The sequence below is a fragment of the Sebastes fasciatus genome, chromosome 18, assembly GCF_043250625.1.
Source record: "Sebastes fasciatus isolate fSebFas1 chromosome 18, fSebFas1.pri, whole genome shotgun sequence".
In the NCBI taxonomy this organism is placed as follows: Eukaryota; Metazoa; Chordata; class Actinopteri; order Perciformes; family Sebastidae; genus Sebastes; species Sebastes fasciatus.
The window spans coordinates 17,771,735-17,792,207 of NC_133812.1; the positions used below are offsets into that span (position 1 = coordinate 17,771,735).

Sequence of the window (20,473 nt, forward strand, 5' to 3'; positions counted from 1 at the left end):
ATTTGCAAATCATGATACATTTGCACATGCAGATCATACCTTCCATTCTGTAGACATGCTAATATACTGTAGCTGGCAGCTACAGTGTGTGTGTGTGTGTGTGTGTGTTTTTGTGTGTGTGTGTGTGTGTGTACAGTACTGAATGTCCAGTAACCATTTGACTGTGCTATCTTAATAGACGGAAGGTATGATTTGCATGTGGATTTGCAAATGTGCTATCGTGTTATTTCCAATGAAGATGAATTAACCTTTACTCCTCTATACCTATAATAGGTCAAATTTTTTCAAATCATACCTAAATGATCTGCTATTATTAAATCAAAAGTGGGAGGAGCATGAGATGAAGAGACATAAAAGAGGAGCAGAACTGAACATTTGTCACAGAGTTTAGTTATTTAACCTTTTTATTCTAATTCACACAGAATTGCTACGGAGTGACCATGGCTGAGTACAAGCTGGAAGTGACCACAGGTAACATGACAAATGCAGGAACATTTGACCATGTATACGCAACGTTAATTGGAACTGGAGGGAAGAGTGAGCGAGCTGAGTTGGACAACTACGGTGTAGATTTTAAAGCTGGGATGGTAAGTTGAATCCAATTGTTGATCATTGTTCAATAAACAAGTCTCGGATGAAGTCTACGACAATATACTTACAGGTTTTTTTGTGCATGCATACAGTTTTTAAGTCAAGATATTATTCTACCGCACTTATTTTACTCTAGTGCAATTATGACTTAATGTTCTATACGTAAAGGACCCAAGTCAATAAGATCTGTTTCCACTGCAATTTTAGCCAAATTAAGACAAGAGATGCACATCTGAGCAAACCCACAAATAACCCCACCCACACACACATATATATATACTGTGTATATACTGTATGTATGCAGTTCATACTTTGTCACAGGTGTAAGGTATAATGTATCTTAACCCTTTTATTCCAGACGGGGACCTACACCATGAAAAGCAGTATGTCTCTGGGGAAACTTCTGTTGGTCAATGTGGAGAAAGATCCTTTTTTTTATTTCTCAGAAGATGAGTGGTTCTGCTCCAAAATAGTGGTGACGACTCCAGAAGGAGATGTCATTCTTTTCCCCTGTTACAGATGGATCTCCAGGGGAGAACGGGTGGAGCTAAGAGGAGGGAGAGGTCCGCTTCAAATTCACAAAATAATTACAAAATTATAGGATGCCACTTCTCAGAGTTTTTGGCCAATCATTTTGTTAGTTATGTCACTTAAAATTGTATTTACTTTTTCTGTGTCAGCCATGAAGGGTTTTGAGGACGACCATCCCCTGTTGATTGACAACCGGAAAAAAGAGCTGATACTTAAAAACAACTTGTACCAGTAAGTTTTCACGTGTGCAGTATGTCTAAAGTTTGTCTCAGAATCTTATCACAACAAACCTTAATGTGATTTTCCTTTTCTTTTTTAGATGGGAGATTACTGATCAAAAGCTACCACACCGCAGTCATTTCAAACATATAACTGAGCTCCCAGCTGAAGTCTGCTTCTCTGTGTCCAAAATTATGGAACTGATTTATAATAAAAAACTTAGGTGAGCCAGTGATTCCAATATAATCTATGCATTACATGTATTTGTAAGGCAAAAGGCTCTTTTTTTTCTATTTTGAAGCATTAATATCACTATATTGTTTAATTGTCTGTATTTTGTTTCCCCCTTTCTTATTTTAGTTCAGCTGAACTCATGTTTAAGGGGCTGGTTGGATCTACTGAAGAATGGGAAAGCATTGAGGCCATCAAAAACATCTTCTGGTTCAAAAAGACCACAATGTCAGGTAGAGTTTTAGTTTTGCTATTTAACTCACCTCAACACTGTCATTGTTATTGTTTCAAAGTCTGACTAGACTGTGGGTATAAGCCTGCCATTGGCTGTGCTTATCATGCGGTATTCTCCTCCCATTCCGCTTTCTCCATTATCTATTTTGCAAATCCTAGGCTTAGTGCCGCCCAAGATGATTGTGATTGGTTTAAAGAAATCGGAACAAGCTAGAGCATTTTTCCCCTATACCAAAATGATAATGTGTAGAGCCAGACCTTTCTTTAGCACTGACACAGCGCTGTGGAGATAGGTCTGGCTATACAAGACAATTGTTTCATAATAACAGGTGACTATGCATACAAGAAGACATGTGAAAGTGCCGATATGAATACGTAAACTAAACAAAGCGGCCAATGCCCTCAGTAGAATTAAGAAAAAAACATTGAAATAAATATTAGATGCTGAAATTTGTTATGGGTTCAATACATCAGTAATGGGATCAATACTAAAGGAGTGCTCACTAACAGAAATCGCTGAGCTAAGCACTGTGCAGAAACTGTACCTACTACAGGGAACATGGCTTACTGCTGGCCTTAAAGCTGCATAGATCAATATTTTTGTATTAACAAATTAAATGACTGTGTGTACTGTGTCAGAGCACATGTTGTTAGAACAACATGGGTAAAATAGGGCTCTATTAAATATGTAGAAATAACTTAACATTAGATTAGATGTTGTTCCTGTAAAACAATGTTTAAAACCTTTGAGGAACAAACCAACAATCTTGTTTTTAGTTGAATGACCAACATCATTATGTTGTACTTGAAACCCGAAGAAATAGAAATTTTAGATATTAGATGTTATATTTGCCAATTGCTATTCTTCCAGAGTATGTTTCACAGCACTGGAAGGAAGATGACTTTTATGGATCCCAGTTTCTGAATGGAGTCAACCCTAATGTGATCAAGCGCTGCTCAGCGCTTCCCCCAAACTTTCCAGTCACCGAGGAGATGGTGAAGCCGTTCCTGGAAAAGGGAAGCTCTCTGAGGAGGGAAATGGAGGTATGAAAGAAGAGTGGCTTTAAATGGGAGATAATCTTTGCTTTGGGAAACGATTTGTAGGTTTGAATTTAGGGTTTACTTGTACAGGAGTGAAAACCCTTGAATATTTCCAGGTTACTGTACAAGTCTGTGCTACCTCTTGATGTCTGCCACACACCGTTTTGCTATCTTTCCTTCCCATATAGAAAGGCAATATATTCCTCTGTGACTTCAAGAGGATGGATGGATTGCCCACTAATGTACATGATGGTGAACCTCTTCACGTGACTGCTGGTTTCTGTTTGTTCTACATGAACCCAGAGAAAAAACTGATGCCAATTGCAATACAGGTATATCACTGACAGAGCAAATGAGTGACAGTATTCACATTGCATATGGAAAGTTGTAAAATCATTGGTATCTCAAATGTTTTTCGGAAACACATTCAGAAAGCTTGCTCTGTCCGGTGGGCGGTGCTTGGTTTTGATTCGACTGTTTTCAACATGGCGGCTGGGTCACACATTTCTCATTTTACAGCTAAACAGAACACTACAAGATGTTTCTGAAAACATTTGAGGCAAGAAATAGGCATTATAGTGATCGTGGTGAAAACTTGCAAATGCCATTAAGAGTGCCAGGAGAAGGCGAAGGAACATGATTTTTTTCACAGATTATCTGTCTCATGTACTACTGTCAGGATATAGTGAGTTTTATAAAATAACCTATCATATTTGGTCAAAGTTTCCAACTGCAGCTTTAAAGCACACTTCACTCCACATTTATGTTTGAAAAAGTGACAGTGAATGACCATAAAAGAACGGAACATGAACTCATCATCACCCATCCTATGTGTTTGTACAAATATGTCTCTGTCATGTCCTGTGGTTTTTATATTGTTTTTTATCTGTCTATGTTTTAACAGATTTTTGTAAGGTGTCCTTGGGTGTCCAGAAAGGCGCCACTAAAAAAAAATTAAAAAAAAAAAAAAAAATGTATTATTATGATGGAAAACTACTTGTTTGTATTCCACAATATGCTGCTTTACAGCAGCCATGTTTATTGTAATGACTGTTGTGTATATCAAGCAAAAAAATTTCTTTATTGAATTCACAGTCCAGCATCTTAAAATCCAGCCTGATTTATGTCACAGACAAAATTTCCCACCTGTGTGTAAGCACCATCAAGTACATGTTAAGTAAAATACTGTGAAACACAGAAGCTACTCTTAGATCATGGTTTAGCATTTTTACATGCTTTTGCATCACTTACTGCATGAGGACAGAACAGAGCGAGAAAGGTGCTTCTCCCAAAAAGTTTTATGGTGTGAACTAATCATCAGTTTTCAATTGCATTTAAAGTGAATCATTGTGTTGTAAAATAGAAAACATAAAATGTGTTTTTTTTCTCACATTCCAGTTGAACCAGCAACCTTCTGAGCAGAACCCCATCTATCTGCCCAGTGACTCGGAGACGGACTGGCTGCTAGCCAAGATGTTTATCAAAAATGCAGATACCATGTATCATCAGTCAGTCGCTCACTTCATGAACACTCACTGTTTGGCAGAAGTCTTTACTGTCGCCACTCTCCGCAGCTTCCCTGTCATTCATCCCCTCTATAAGGTATAGTTACACAGTTACAATCAAAGAGCAGAGGCCTTTACTACGAAGCGAGTTCAACATACCCAGGGTATCTTCTCATTATCTGGCTTAACTAACCCTAACAAACGAGATCCCGCCAAGCGATCCTACAGTGGTGGTTATCAACTCACTAAGTCAACCCAGGGTTTCTCTATCTGACTATGAGCGCGTTCACATAAAAGGGGCAGTGTTTGCAGCATATGACCAATCACAAACGTGGACAAGTCTACTGTCAGCAGAGCGGCAAAGGAAGAGCAAACTATAATATTAGACAAATACGAAGAAGTTAAACACATAATCCAGGCTGAAAAAAAAACATTTGAAGCTGCCAAATGCTGGCAAAAAAAAAAATTATCAATGTGTGAATGTGCAAATTAACAAATTTATCAATTTAACGGAATACTAGCTTTCAGACTACACTGGGTGACTAGGTTACATTTATCACATTATGGCACTTAACATAGTTGTGGTGTGTATGACTATTTCAGCCTTCTTTCAGCTGCGTCCCCGTCTCCGACGGTGTGAAACAGACTTGCGAGCAAGTAAAAATAAATAAATATAAAAACATAATTCAAAGCGGTAAGCACCCACAGCATACAGCCAGCTGTCCTTCCTGCATTTCTCAGTTTAAAATGTGTTGTTTTTAGTCTGGATTATGATTTAAGCATACATCACTTCATGTACTTCATTTTTGTGTAATATTATCATACGATCCGCGCACCGAGCTTTGATTGGTCAGTAGGCGGTGCTTTTATACGAGTTGATCTCTTATCTGGAGCATTAACCTGCTCCGGATTAGGTTAGGTGTTCAGCATAAATTATCATGGCGATCGACCCTGGTAAGAAGTGAACCACTGTCGTTGGACTGAAAACCCAGGGTTAATCCCGAAGTTACCTCGCTAACCCCAAATCCTGCTTCGTAGCAGCGGCCTCAGGTGCTTGTTTGATGATCTGAACCTAATTTTTTTTAGCACACTTTTTCATGACTTTATTTTATGTTGTCTGAAATGAGAAATAAGAAGCCGAAACACATATGTTTGGCTTTGTAACCATCAGTTGTGATTATTATTTTTACTTTTTTTTTTTTTATGTTTAATTTGTTGAGGGTTTGTTTAGTTCCAGCCAACTTTGACAATGGAGACACACTCAGGGTGTTGTTCCTGTTATTTGCTGATTGTTTATTAGAAATGTTTATGTTCTTTGACTTTGGTGCTGACACTTTTTTTTATAGATTGTACTATGAATTTGATATTCTACCCTCTCTTTTTATACAGCTGCTGATCTCTCATTTCCGTGACACTCTCCAAATAAATACTATGTCCCGTATATCTATTTTTGGACCTGGAGGGATGTTGAGTAAAGTATGGATCTTTAACATGTTCATACTGTTGATACCACATCTACCTTCAATATTTCAGTTTTTTGAGATCCATAAACTAGTCTGATCCTTATTACTTGTGTACTATTGATTAATAGAGTTCACTTGGACTCAAAGGGATGACAGAGCTCATGAGAAGGGCTCACATTGAAACAACCTACAGCTCCCTCTGTCTGCCAGAGAACATCACTGCACGAGGACTGGAGTCTATCCCCAACTTCTACTACAGAGATGATGGCCTGAAGCTGTGGAACATCACCAACAGGTTAGGCCGTTGCAGAGTGACAGAGTATTGAGAATAAAGCTCAAAATGTTGCCTTGACATTTTTACAAGCAAATTTTTCTGTGCTCACCAGCTTTGTGAAGGCAGTAGTGGAGTACTATTATCCTTCAGACAGTGAGGTGCGTAAAGACACTGAGCTGCAGGAATGGATCAGTGAAATATTCACACATGCCTTCTTAGGAAACAAAGCCTCAGGTATTTACACAATGTTCTGTCATTTGTAATATATATATATTAGGGCTGTCAAAGTTACACGTTAATGCAAAATTTGTTTTAAGGCCACTAATTGCTTTAATTATTTCAATGCAAATAGTGAATGCCAAAGATGAACTGATAATGATTGTGCTGCCAACAGGGATTCCAGCAGGCTTTCATACTGTGGAGGAGGTGATCAAATTCATCACCATGGTGATCTTCACAGTGACGGCTCAACATGCTGCAGTAAACAGTGGGCAGGTTAGGCAATGAATAAATTTGAAAATAGAAAACTTCTTGAAGTTTAAACAAAACTTCAAATGTATGGAACAAGCAGCAGATCTGGAATTTTAAAGTGATGGACAGAATACATTTCTGATATAGATTTATATTCTGTTTTATGTAATACTTAATATTATATCCATTTCTATATAGTGGTTTTAAATAAAGCTGGGCCCACAACCCCACAACAATAGCAAAAATAGTAAAGATCCCCTCAAGACATGTTTTAAGACATACAGTAAAAGTACTCTCTCTTGACAAAATATTTGTGCAGAGAAACTGTCTCCCCCAAGAAGAATAATAGCATCAGTTGTTTCAACAAGTGCCCCAGAAGGACATATGTTCACGTTCAAGTGACAAAGCCCTACTGGCGGCCGTATTAATTATGACAGGAGCAAAGGACGAAGAAAGGTGACTCCTTTATAGAGCAACAAAATCTGCACAGGGAGGAGGTCGGGGTGGATGGATGGGTCAACTAAACATTGGACTTTACCACGAGAGACAGCTGTTAATTTCCCCGTTTCAAACTGACAGTCAATATGTTCTTACGTACTTGTCCTTACACGCTCACTCTCCTGTCTTAGCAACTTCATAGGTTATGCGACCGCAGACAGCTGTCAACTTGTCATGCAGTTTTATGCTAATTGGATACATTCACACACACATTCTCTGAATAAGGAAGGTACAGTCTGCTATGGGTTCATTACCATGTGTGGAAACTTATCTTCTTCCAGCTTATAAGCACACAAGAATTTCATACAATAATTTCTATTACACACTGAACAGGTAATCGTGTGTGTGTTTGTGTGTGCTGGAGGTTTCAAGTTTACACGTCACACGTGTGTAAGTTGCATATTGGACCATGATTATCTACCAAAATAGTTGTGATGTCACAAAATTATGCATCTTAAACTCAGATTTAAGAAGATTGCCGAGAAACTTAAGAAAAAAAAAACTTTCTAGTGTCAATCTAATCATTCTGTACAGTGAAGGTCAAACATCCCAGTGAAGTAACAATAAGAAAAACACATGAGTGAAGGGGGGATTTAACAATTACAAAAATAACTGGTAATACATATATAAATGTCTTTCATAATTTAGTTTGACTACTCCTCCTGGGTGCCCAATGCCTCTCTCCTGCTGCGCAAACCTCCTCCACCCACTAAGGGGCAGTCAAGCATGAAGACAATTTTGGAAACCCTCCCTGATGTCGGAGAGACAGCAACATTTGTGACAATGGTTTGGATACTTTCAGACAATTACACTGACCAGGTACGTTTGGTGATGATCAATGCTCATTATAACCCATGTACATTGTTTAAGTGCTTTAAAAAGACATTGTACCAAACAAAATACAGTGTCAGTCTCATTTACTGTTTCGTTTTGTCTTTGTGGCAGGTTCCCTTGGGCACATATTCTGAAGACCGATTCGATGAGCCTGCCACTAAGCAGATGATTAAGGAATTTCAAGCACAGTTGTCCTGCCTCAGTGAAGCAATTTCAACAAGAAACTTGCAGCTTGAAGTACCCTACACATACCTGAACCCTACTGAGATAGAGAACAGTATAGCTATTTAACACTAGTAAGCCTGATAAAGCCATTTTATCTGTCTGCATTAGTCAATAATTCCAATACATTTTTAACACCTGTCTTGCATGCTAGGTTGTGTGTTAAACTCTGGACGACTATATTCTAGACTGATTCATGTTAAGTGGGCCTATGGCAGGGTATCTGTATCTTTTGTGTGAATTATGTATTACATAGACATATGTTGACAAATAACTTAAATGAGCAGTTTGGGTAGCAAATATTTAATCTTGGACTCATGATATGTCCAAAACAGCAAATATCTGCTGATCACTGATGAAATAATGTAATGTGATGAAATATAATTGTTTGGTACTCCTTAAAATATTACAGGAAATCATCTTGATCTGATAAAATGATCTCACATGAAATGTGGCATCTCAGCATTTATATGCCAGCAAGACCAAGAGTATGGTAGCATATTTTCTGCCCGCTAGTACGGCGACTGTTAGAGGCTGTGAAATTAACAGAAATTTGTTATACATATGATGTGTATTCAGTTTCCTTTTACTTTCTAATTATGTCAGTACAGAACAGTGTATATGGTGATGTATGACTGCTTATGTTCTTGTGCAGGGGCAAGCTTCACTAGTATGAACTTAAAAATATCTTATCTGTCACTACTTTCAGTGCTTGTAGCTTGTCCCAATATAAGCCACAAAATGAGACTGACTGAGTCAAAATTGCATACCAACGTACTGCGTACTATATACTCAATCCGTATGTACTGCATACTGCATACTAAATAAACGATAAAGTATTTCATTACCAGCAGACTACTCAAGATTAAGCATACTTAATCAATATGACTTCTCTGCATCAGGACTGTATCGATCATGACTGATCAAAATTGTTTATCCCAAATGTTTACCTCTTCCACTCAATGTAATATGTTCCAGTATTATTTATAAGGCAAATTAAAAATATTAAATATTTAAGTGTTCAATATTTTTTTCACCAATACATTATACATGTGAGCTCCTGCACTTTTCACATTTGTACACGCTCTGTTGCTGGCTGGTGCCAGAACCATCTGACTCGCAGTCCGCCAATGGACAGTCTGAAGAGCCGCAATGGATTTTGGAATGATTGAGTATGTCCAGTAAGCTCATGTCGCATACTGAGAAATTCTTACTAATGTAGTATACATCTGGGCATTTCTTGCGTGCACAAAATCCACATACTATGCAGTTGGAACACACTCAATTGTCTGTCTTATACTTAATAGTATGTTAGTATGGGATTTCAAGCAGAACCTCACACTTTAAGAGAAAACTAGAGACAAAACACCCAGCAGTAGCTAGTAGAAAGCATGGTAGTCAGTTAGAGTAGAACCAGAAAAACACCTTTTTCAAATCATCTCCATGCCCCCTGGTGCTTGTCCAACAAGAACAGGTACCTAAAAATAACAAACCAGTTCCTACTGGTATTTAAATGTAGGTACAGTCAAAGATTACAAGACTATGGGGAGCAATTGAATTTTAGAGTTAAGGAGAATTAAATTATACCTTTTTTTGTTAATACTGGGTATCTGTAGGGTACAGTACTGGGAAACAAAACTGAAGTTTGGGGAAATGGTATTAACAACACTGCTGCATCAACAATCTTCTGAGCAGAATCCCATCTCTCTGCCGAGTTACCTGGAGACGGACTGGCTGCTGGCCAAGATATTTTTTAGAAATGCAGATTTCTAAACATCAGGCGATCTATCACCAGTCCACTTTTATGTTGTCTGAGAACAGTCTGTACAGCTGCTGATCCCACACCTCCATTACGCTATTTTTGCACATTTCTTAATATTCAGTTAATCCAATTACAGCGTACACTAGGAGATAAAGAAGGATTAGCTGAACAGTTGATGATATTTGCATATAGTATTTAACATTGGGCTTAAGCACAGTGCAAACAGACAGCATTCCTGATGATTGTCAGCTCACTGCTCTGCTGTATAGTCTGAGCTCTACACTATAAGGTAAAGAAGGAGTAGCTGTATGTTGAGTGTATATGACACTTGAACATAATTTAAACTTGTGAGTGTTAGCACATTGTAAACACATCTTTGTGCTGTCTGTCAGCTCAGTGTCCGTGTCTCAGATCCTGTTTCTATACCTTCAGTTAATTCGGTTCAGACTTGCTACCCATATCAATAAGCCTATGTATTTTCATTTTCGCCAGTAAATCACGCAACCCTTCCTGTCTGCCTGGACTATCTGCATATAGGTCCTTCACTAGTCGCCTCGCACTCACAACCCTGACAGTCTATCACTTTGTGTTTTTTATTGCGTACCAAGTGACTACTACATGAATGATTCATCATACATTAATGATATTCACCAAGGTTTTTTTTTTACTCAGAATTTAAAGGTGTTTTTTGGCCTGGGGCCAAAATCTGTGGTTTTAGTCAAGTGTATTTATATAGCCCATTTCATACGACAGGATTTACATACAAAAAACATGAGATAAAATAAACATATAACAATGTATTATCATTATTATATTATTACTATCATTAAAAAATAAATAATTATAATACAAATTCTAAAATATAAGTTTTACTCACTAACCACACACTTAAACCTAACTATAAGCTGGTGGAAAAACGAGATGTGTTTTAAGTCTGCTTTTAGAAGAAGACACTGTTGTAGCAGACAGCAGTTCATGTGGTAGAGAATTCCTGAGAGTAGAACCATAATGACTGGTTGTGTACAACTGCTGCTCCAACCCCTCACCCTCTATAGCTACAAGCTGTTAAAAACCAGAAACACAACATATTTAGTTCTGAGTGACATCGTATCTTATGTAATGTACAGTAGTAACAAAAAGGTTGAAGTCAGGGTGGAGGGGCTTAGCAGAGAAAGACACAGAGAGCAAGAACACACCACAGAAAGCGAAAACCTGGACCTGCAGGAGAGTAAAAACAGCCTCTGTCTGAGGTATGGGTAAAATCTTTACTCATCTTTCCCCATGGTATGACAGTTGATGATCGAAACACTTTACTTGTCACAATGTATGCAGGATAATACAAGACAAAGTTAAGTGTTAAGCTTTTTGGATGACTGTGGACGAATATTTGGAGTTAAATGAATTATTTGCAAATTTTTTAAAACATTTTGTGAAATAAGAAGTTAATACGTAGACTGTGTCATTATTGTTTTCTTTTGAATTTTGAGTATCGGAGCATTCACTCTGCAATTTAGAGATCTAAATTTGTTTCTTTTTCTAGATAGTTTCCACGGAGTGACTATGGCTGAATACAAGCTAGAGGTGACAACAGGTGACAAGCAATATGCAGGAACATGGGACCACATATATGTCACCTTATTTGGAACTGAAGGACAAAGTGAGCGAACTGAGCTGGACAACTTTGGCACCGACTTTACAACTGGGACAGTAAGTTGAATCCAGTTGAACATTGCTCATATATTGATTCTCAGATTAGGTCTGGGACAATGTAATGGCTTTTGTTTATGCATACATACAGTATATGCTGGGATAACTTGTCTCTATGACTAATTAAGAGTACAATACATTCACCTTTATTTAATTTACTACACTTAAGTATACATAACAAATAGCATCATCTTGTGGCAATCTAGTGAGCACTTCACATTTTAGTTTATAATTCAAGGGCTGTGAGGCACACGAGCAAATTTCCAGAGTTTGTTCTACACATATCTATTGGACATAACACAGTTTTATGGACACTCTTTCAACAAATTTGATCCTCTCTTTTCTAAATTTAGTATATAAAATATATGGATGAGTTGAAGTTTATATATGGTTTTTCATATAGTAAGCCTTGCTTATTTGATGAGTTGTCAAATTCTTCTTCAAGGTGTGGCCCATCTGACTTTAACCACCGTAACTCTTATACAGACTGTGCAACTGCAACCAAAATGAAATGACAGGTGCATATACAAACACTATCTAATGGCAATTCACATTTATGGTGCTACAGTCACATTATACATTTAAATTCAGTTGTTAAAGTCAGAGTATAGCTCATCTGAAAAAAGCCACTGTTATAAAAGTCTAAATATTACCAGACAGGATTTATAAATTCTATAAAAAAATCAGGGCTTTCACCAGCCAGTTGGCATGATTTTCTATCTCTATATGTACTTTAATGTGGATCCAGGTTTCTACATTTTTTATATTAAAATAACAATTTTAGAGGACTGTTGAGTCTTGGCAGACGTATGTACTCTTTAAATGCTTGCCTATCTCATGTTCTATTAAATATTTTGGTGTTAAATGTGTATATACTACACATAGCCTACGTGTTCGTCTGTATAATATTGTATTTGTGAGTTTATTTGCACTTTTTTCCTTCATAAGCAGTTTGAGTTGACCATATGAAAGCCTTTACTTGACTGTCTGAAAACACCATTGTAAAGAACAAATGTTCCACATACTTTGCTCTTATTCCAAGACAGGGAACTACACCGTGAAAACCAATTTGTCCCTGGGGAAACTTCTGCTGGTCAAGATGGAGAAAGATCCTCTTTTGTTTCTCCCAGAAGATGAGTGGTACTTCTCCAAAATAGTGGTGACGACTCCAGAGGGAGATGTCATTCTCTTCCCCTGTTACAGATGGATCTCCAGGGGAGAACTGGTGGAGCTGAGAGGAGGGAGAGGTCTGCCTCAAATTCCCAAAACAATTGATATATAGATAATTAATATTAATTTATAGATATCACTTGTTTTCACACAGTTTTTTGTTTGTTTTGTGGACAATTTTGTTATGTGCGTTATGTTCTTTTCATGTCTCAGCCATGAAAGTTTTTGAGGAGGAACATCCCCTGTTGATTGCCCAACGGGAAAAAGAGCTGACACTTAAAAAGGAATTTTACCAGTAAGTTTTCATGCGTGCAGTACAGTATGTACTAGGAACGAGGAGCTGCTGTTATGGTCTCAGAAGTTCGTCTGGAGAAATGTTGATTGCTTTACAGTAATTTTTTTTAATTATTATTTAGATGGAAGATTTTGGCTGAAGGACTACCCCACATCAACCATTTCAATAATGCGTCTGAGCTACCAGCTGAAATCCACTTCTCTAAGTCCAAATTAACTGAAAAAGATAACACAAAAATGATAATGTGGGTATATACGATGGACACAACCGAGTTCCAACATAGTCATATTCTCTATGTCTATGTCTTTACTGTTTAATCCTGTATTGTGTTTACCCATTTCTTTACCCTGTCTTACTTCAGTGGTATTGAACTCAAGCTTAAGGGGCTGATTGGATCTACTGAAAAATGGGAAAGCATCGACGACCTGAAAAAAATCTTCTGGTGGAAAAAGACAACAATGTCAGGTAGATTATTTCCCATTTTCTAGTTCTGCAGAGCAATTCTGCACACAACAATATCATTGTCATAGTTTCATGACAACATTATTCACTGAAATGATAGTTTGTTCTTCCCGTGGGTGCTCTGTGTCATCGAGAACATCTCTGCCTATTCATTGTCTATAGAGCAGCTCCAAACTTCATACCCTATGACATCACAAGTTGGAGTTTAAGCACCCTAGTTTTTGTATTTGGGAGAGAGTTGTTCATGTTTACTAATATTTTTTTGACTGTCTTAGACCATAGGAATAACATATCTGAATTTTGAAAAAATGGCCGTAGTTCCCCTTTAAGAAAAGTTGATATACTCCATGTTAAATTAATTAGATGGACTTGGTAATAAGATCTCTGTAATCTATGTTGGATTTAAAAAATTTTAACAAATAGGGGGAAACCACATATTCTGTCCGGTGAAAATAGATTTGATTTATTTTCAACTTTTTTCTTCAGCTCTCGAAATCAGTCGCACTCTCGGTGGCTGACATTTGTCGTTATGGGATGATGTAAAACCAAGAAACACTTCTAATAATACAATATTTTAAAAAAGGATATATTTGGTTAAATATTTGTTGTATAATTATGATTATGCATTTAACTTGAAATGTGTTCTTTTTTAAAAAAAACAGTTCAATAATTAAAAAAACAACACTAGCCCTGTGTGATGGCACCATTCCAACATCTATTCTGTCAGTTCTGACTGCACTCTACTGTATCTCACATATAAATGACACGATGTAATCTATAAAAATGTGTTTAACAATGCTGAATTACATTATAAAGGATGTTGTTCCTGTTGGGTAAAACAATTTCTACAAAGTAAAAACCTTCCAGGAACAAACCAACAAACTTGTTTTTTAAATGACGGGGATCATCTAAAAATTTAAACATTAAATATTATATTATATATTTGCCAATTGCTATTCTTCCAGAGTATGTTACAGAACACTGGAAGGAAGATGACTTTTATGGATACCAGTTTCTGAATGGAGTCAACCCTAATGTGATCAAGTGCTGCTCAGAGCTTCCCCAAAACTTTCCAGTCACAGAGGAGATGGTGAAGCCGTTCCTGGCAGAGGGAAGCTCTCTGAGGAAGGAAATGGAGGTATGAAAGAATAGTGGCTTTAAATGGGAAATAATCTTTGCTTTGGGAGACGATTTGTGATTTTATCATCCCTATATCATATTACCTTGATTTATTACAAATCCGTGATACCTCTTGACGTCGTAAACACTTCTTTCTTCTGTCTTTCCCTCCCATACAGAGAGGGAATATTTTCCTCTATGACCAGAAGAGGATGGATGGAATACCCCCTAGAGCCAATGATGGTGAACCTCTGCACGTGACTGCTGGTCTCTGTTTGCTCTACTTGAACCCAGAAAACAAACTGATGCCAATTGCAATACAGGTATTTAACTGAAACAGCAAATCACTGACAGTATTCATACTGTATAAACTTCAGTAAAATCCCTGGTTTAGTCACATAATCACATCACATTCCACAGTATTAGTATGTTTTCAGAAGTCCTGTTGCACTATTTGAACATATAAAAATGAAAAATGGTTTTATCACATTCCAGTTGCATCAACAACCTTCTGAGCAGAACCCCATCTATCTGCCCAGTGACTCAGAGACTGACTGGCTCCTAGTCAAGATGTTTATGAAAAATGCAGATTCCATGGATCATCAAGCAGTCCATCACCTCCTGAACACTCACTTTCTGGCAGAGGTCTATGCAGTTGCCGCTCTCCGCAGCTTCTCTGTGATTCATCCCCTCTACAAGGTATGATTACACATCAGAGGTCATAGTGCTGGTGCACATTTTTTCTATCTATTCCCTTGATCTGAACTGGTGATCTGACTTTTTATTGATCAGTTTTTCAGGTATATTTTGTGGCGTTTTATGACTTTATTTGGGAGTCGATAGAGCAGAGACTGGAAATGAGGGAAAGAAGAGATGAGGAAGCCAAGAAATAAATGTTCCCATGTCAACACCCATAACTTTGGACCTTTACTTATATTTCATGTTGATCTCAACATAGTCACATAAACATGGCAATTTCAAAGAAATCTATTTCTAATGAATAATGCATAGATATATAGATAAATAAAAATGAGTAATAAGCAATAAAGAAGAAAAAAAGGTGGTGAGGGTTATAGGCACATGTAGAGTAGAGGCCCAGCACAAGACTCGAATCTGAGCCTTAGTGTATACTGCATGTTATTTGTTCCATCTCAATCCCACACTTTTTCAGATTCATATATGGTATCAGTTTTTTCTCAACTAATTTGTAGTAAAGTTAATGGTTATTGGGTCATTAGACAGTATCTAAAGAAGTCTAGCTTTGGAAGCATGAAAACATTTACTTGTTCACACGACTTGAGTTTGCCAATGTTGTGTTTTGATGTTATGTTAGTTAACTCCACAATCTGACCATTTTTAAACCCCACATCTATTATGTAAAGTTGCCCTTGTGATATACAGTCATTCAGACTATACAAGAAATTTGCTTTGCAGAGCTAGTCATATGATTCTCTAAATTTTTACAGTGAACATCGTCCCTCCCCCATTTGAGTATCTTTTTGAGACATGTCTAGAAAAAACAGCACATTGAGAAGCATCACACAGAGGCTCTTTTCCCTTTTAAGCCATTGTGTATGTTTTTAATCCAATCCCCCAGCAAGTGCACCAGGGTTTGATGCAAATGTTTGTAGTAGCCAAACGGTGGTAGTACAACTTCCATGTCCGCCACGTGACGTCCCAAAAATACTTTTTCCCATAGAATTATATTGGGAAAGAGACGTCCGTAACTCAGCGAGTAATTTTTTTTAAAGTAAATCAACTCCCAAGTACAAGCACTTGAATAGCCCTTCGTTAGGTCCTAAAAGTTGTAAAATCCACTAATAACCAAATCCAGAGTTATTTCCCTTCCTCCATTCATGAGTGAACCCCAGACCGCGGCTGGAGCGAGGGCTGGAGCGAGGGCTGGAGCGAGGGCTGGAGCAAGGGCTGGGAGGGGGGTTAAAGGAAACACTACTGCGCCTGCTCTATGGGCCTCATGGATACAGAAGATCGCCGGATGATCCGGGTACTTTATCAATCGGTAGTCGAGCCATTTTGGCTTCATGCGCCACTGAGCAACTGTCATAGAAATGAACAGGAGCCCACCTCCAAAGCTGTATCCAGTTCTCTTTATACATCGATGGTATAATCCTTAATCCATGTTAGCAAAGGTCTTAATAGTGCAAAACTAAATTGGGGAGTTCAAACCGACTATTCTATTTAGATAACCGTAGTATTATATCCTAAATAAGATCTTTACTAAGAATGTGGTATTGTTTTCCATTGATGGTGATGCCCCTCTGACAATGACTTTTCACTCAGTTTTCTGCTTGTTAGCTTTTGAAGTGTCAGTTAACTTGTTGCAGAACAAGAACTTTGTATCCATCAGGGTTTACTCTTGTAAAAGAAACACTTGAAGAAAACCTGTTTTTAGTCTTTGTTTGCTTATGGCTTCCTTTGGTCATCAACACACCCAGGATGTGCTGTCTGTTGTTTGTTCATATAAGCATCTTACTTTGACTTTTAAGATTCTTCCCTCTGTCTACACAGCTGCTGTTTCCACACTTCCGGTACACTCTGTTCGTAAACACCGGAGGCCGCATAACTCTTTTGGGACCTGATGGGGTTTTTACTAAAGTATGGCTCTTTAAAATACATATTTCTGAATATTCAGACTATTTCAATTATATTGCGTCACTGCAAAACTAAGTTTTAGCCTTTGATTCTTTTAACTTCAAGAAATGTGTCTGATGGTAAATATTTATGCATTATTGATTTATAGAGTTCACTTGGAAATGACGGACTGACAGAGCTCATGAGAAGGGCTCACTCTGAAACGACCTACAGCTCCCTCTGTCTGCCAGAGAACATCACTGCACGAGGACTGGAGTCTATCCCCAACTTCTACTACAGAGATGATGGCCTGAAGCTGTGGAACATCATCAACAGGTTATCTTTAAATAAATATTGCAACTGCTCACATTGATTTTACAAATAACAGCTTAGAGTCTGTCTTTTTCACATACAACAATTTAAAATCAAATTATTCTGTGTCCACCAGCTTTGTGAAGGCAGTAGTGGAGTACTATTATTCCTCAGACAGTGAGGTGTGTAAAGACACTGAGCTGCAGGATTGGATCAGTGAGATATTCACACATGGCTTCTTAGGAAACAAAGCCTCAGGTATTGAAGTCATTCATAAACACACATACTGTATATATACACTGTAGTCATAAATTATTAATTATTATCAATTCATATTAATTACTGGGAAAAAAACTGATAATGATTGTGCTGCCTACAGGGATTCCAGCAGGCTTTCATACAGTGGAGGAAGTGATCAAGTTCATCACCATGGTGATCTTCACAGCGACGGCTCAACATGCTGCAGTAAACAGTGGGCAGGTAAATAGTTGGCACAATGGAATATGTATTTATGTTTGATCAAGTATAAGTTTGTTTTTACACGTTAAATGTGAGGAAAATTTGACAGATCTGCTTCATCACATATTTCTTTTAGCTGAGCATTATGGTGCAAAGGTTGCATTTCCTATGAAGGTTTACACACCTTTTTCTGTAATGTTTAACATTAGAATCCATTTATTGAATTGGTTTTCTATCAAAGCTGATACATATTGAAACTTTTTTCATTACTTAGTTTGACTACTACTCCTGGGTGCCCAATGCCCCGCCCCTGCTGCACAAACCTCCTCCAACCACTAAGGGGCAGTCAAGCATGAAGACAATTTTGGAGGCCCTCCCAGATGTTGGAGAGACAGCAACATTTGTGGCATTGCCTTGGGTACTTTCAAACAAGTACACTGACGAGGTAAGTGTGGTGATGATCAACGCTCATTATAATCCAAATTATACCAAACAAAATACAGTGTCAATCTGATTTTATGTTTTGTCATTGTGGCAGGTTCCCTTGGGCACATACCCCGAAGACCGATTCGATGAGCCTGCCCCTAAGCAGATGATTAAGGAAATTCAAGCACAGTTGTCCTGCCTCACTGAAGAAATTACTACAAGAAACTTGCAGCTTGAAGTACCCTACACATACCTGAACCCTACTGAGATAGAGAACAGTATAACTATTTAACACTACTAAGCCTGATAAAGCCATTTTTATCTATCAGCGTTAGTCAATAATACCAACACCTGTCTTGCATGCTGGGTTGTGTGTTAAACTCTTGACCACTATATTCTAGGCTGATTCATGTTAAGTGGGCCTATGGTAGGGTATCTGTATCTTTGTGTGAATTATGTATTACAAAGACATATGGTGACAAATAACTTAAATTAGCAGTTTGGGTAGCAAATGTTAAATCTTGGACTAAAGATATGTCCAAAACAGCAAACATCTGCTGATCAGTGATGACATAATGTGATGAAATATAATTGTTTGGTACTCCTTATAATAATACAGGAAATCGTCTTGACCTGATAAAAAGGTCAAAGCTTCACCAGTATGAACCTTTAACTATCTAAGCTATTCATTTGCATATTTTGCAGTCTAAATTGGAATTGGAATTGGAAGGGCCAATATTGCCAATTATGAGAGCTATTGTAGAAATGAAAGTGGAATTGCAATTGAACAAAAAGATTGGATATGAAGAAAAACTAACAGGTACCCCTCTCTCGAGATGCGATTATTTTTTTTTTCTTTTTGCCTTATGGGTGGACCATCTTATACCAGGGAACTACAACTAAAAAAATTATTGACATCATTATTTGTTTGTTTTAGTTTTGTTTGTTACTGCTCTTCCTTTTCTATTTTCACCTGTTACATATAACTTGCTTGTGTAGGCCATCACTTCTAAACAATATCAGATAGGTGAATGTGGGAAAGGGGTGATGGGAAGGGAGGGATGCATAGTGCATTTGTGAGTTGTATTCATTATGTTTGTATTGATATGCTATAACACTGCCCTGTGTAATGATTATTGTCATTGCTAAGTGAAAATCAATAAACATATTGATTAAAAAAGAGAGGGGTAAAAGTCAACATAACTTGAGCAAGAGTAAAAAAATATGTAACTGGAAAAGTGCACTCAGTAGAGTGCAGATCTCTGGACAGGAACAATTCCCAATCCCAAGCAGAAACAAGATTCCAAACTGAAGCAGATGTTGATCACTTGCAGCTCCTCCCAGCCGGTCAAGAGGAGTGAGGAGTCAGCAGTCAATGACGGTATAAATCAGTCAATAAAACAGGTTTTTAGGGTGTCCCGGTAGCTCACCTGGTAGAGCGGGCACCCATATACCAAGGCTGAGTCCTTATCACAGTGGCCTGGGTTCGAATCCGACCCGCGGCCCTTTGCTGCATGTCGCCCCCCTCTCTCTCACCCTTTCCAGTCTATCCACTGTCCTATCAAAAAAAGCCCTAAAATAATCTTTAACAAAATGATTCACATTGTTTTTTCAAAAAGTGTGAATCACCGCAACCACGAGAGGTCCTTCAGCTCAAACAGTCATAAATGAGCACAAAAATATTAGGCTGAGCGGTCCAGTAGTATGCGAGATCAGCCATGGATAGACAGATGGATGCACACACTCACTCACGCACGCACACACAACATGACTGAACACATAATCTCCTCCCAGTTTTATGCTTGGCGGAGAAAATGAGTGAAAACACTACTTTAGTTACTCAGGTTACTTCATCAGTAATTCTACTCAGACTAATGTTCTGAACTAAGGAAAAAATCCTGTGAACATGTCATTACAGTAACATGTAATCAGACAATACACAGTGTGGTATTCTTAGTTTTCATACAATGATTGTTAAACCAAGAGTGATGGGAATTTATGAAAGATTTACTCTCCCCCAAGAGATTGTAGGCATTTAGTTAACCTCCCAGCATG

The 20,473-nt window shown here is 37.8% G+C and overlaps 2 protein-coding genes and 1 long non-coding RNA gene across 5 annotated transcripts in view; 2 read left to right on the forward strand and 1 right to left on the reverse strand.

The window, feature by feature from the left end:
- LOC141755648 (uncharacterized) overlaps positions 1 to 20,473 on the reverse strand; it is a 104,719-nt gene that overhangs the window by 10,469 nt on the left and 73,777 nt on the right. The window lies entirely within an intron of this gene.
- Positions 1,194 to 9,034, forward strand: LOC141756432 (hydroperoxide isomerase ALOXE3-like). Of its 2 annotated transcripts, XM_074616125.1 has the most exons (11): positions 1,194 to 1,564; positions 1,702 to 1,805; positions 2,678 to 2,850; positions 3,036 to 3,179; positions 4,246 to 4,449; positions 5,742 to 5,828; positions 5,944 to 6,110; positions 6,202 to 6,323; positions 6,484 to 6,584; positions 7,707 to 7,877; positions 8,004 to 9,034. In XM_074616125.1, the coding sequence occupies exons 1-11, from the start codon at positions 1,536 to 1,538 to the stop codon at positions 8,181 to 8,183; spliced, it is 1,482 nt and encodes a 493-aa protein (XP_074472226.1). In that variant the 5' UTR covers positions 1,194 to 1,535; the 3' UTR covers positions 8,184 to 9,034. The 2 variants fall into 2 exon arrangements, with proteins under 2 accessions (XP_074472226.1, XP_074472225.1); XM_074616124.1 differs by having other exon boundaries at positions 7,707 to 9,034.
- LOC141755644 (hydroperoxide isomerase ALOXE3-like) lies at positions 11,042 to 20,210 on the forward strand. 2 transcript variants are annotated; one of them, XM_074614689.1, is made up of 14 exons: positions 11,343 to 11,583; positions 12,626 to 12,830; positions 12,967 to 13,048; positions 13,170 to 13,292; positions 13,410 to 13,513; positions 14,476 to 14,648; positions 14,809 to 14,952; positions 15,125 to 15,328; positions 17,159 to 17,245; positions 17,391 to 17,557; positions 17,670 to 17,791; positions 17,913 to 18,013; positions 18,267 to 18,437; positions 18,531 to 20,207. In XM_074614689.1, the coding sequence occupies exons 1-14, from the start codon at positions 11,437 to 11,439 to the stop codon at positions 18,708 to 18,710; spliced, it is 2,010 nt and encodes a 669-aa protein (XP_074470790.1). In that variant the 5' UTR covers positions 11,343 to 11,436; the 3' UTR covers positions 18,711 to 20,207. The 2 variants fall into 2 exon arrangements, with proteins under 2 accessions (XP_074470791.1, XP_074470790.1); XM_074614690.1 differs by lacking the exon at positions 17,159 to 17,245 and having other exon boundaries at positions 11,042 to 11,583; positions 18,531 to 20,210.

Coding starts and splice junctions, on each gene's coding strand:
- LOC141756432 (XM_074616124.1), top strand. CDS start 1,536: ATGGAACTGATTTATAATAAAAAACTTAG. Junction 5,829..5,943: donor CTGGAGGGATGTTGAGTAAA/GTATGGATCTTT, acceptor ATTGATTAATAG/AGTTCACTTGGACTCAAAGG. Junction 6,324..6,483: donor CTTAGGAAACAAAGCCTCAG/GTATTTACACAA, acceptor TGCTGCCAACAG/GGATTCCAGCAGGCTTTCAT.
- LOC141755644 (XM_074614689.1), top strand. CDS start 11,437: ATGGCTGAATACAAGCTAGAGGTGACAACAGGTGACAAGCAATATGCA. Junction 17,558..17,669: donor CTGTGGAACATCATCAACAG/GTTATCTTTAAA, acceptor TGTGTCCACCAG/CTTTGTGAAGGCAGTAGTGG. Junction 17,792..17,912: donor CTTAGGAAACAAAGCCTCAG/GTATTGAAGTCA, acceptor TGCTGCCTACAG/GGATTCCAGCAGGCTTTCAT.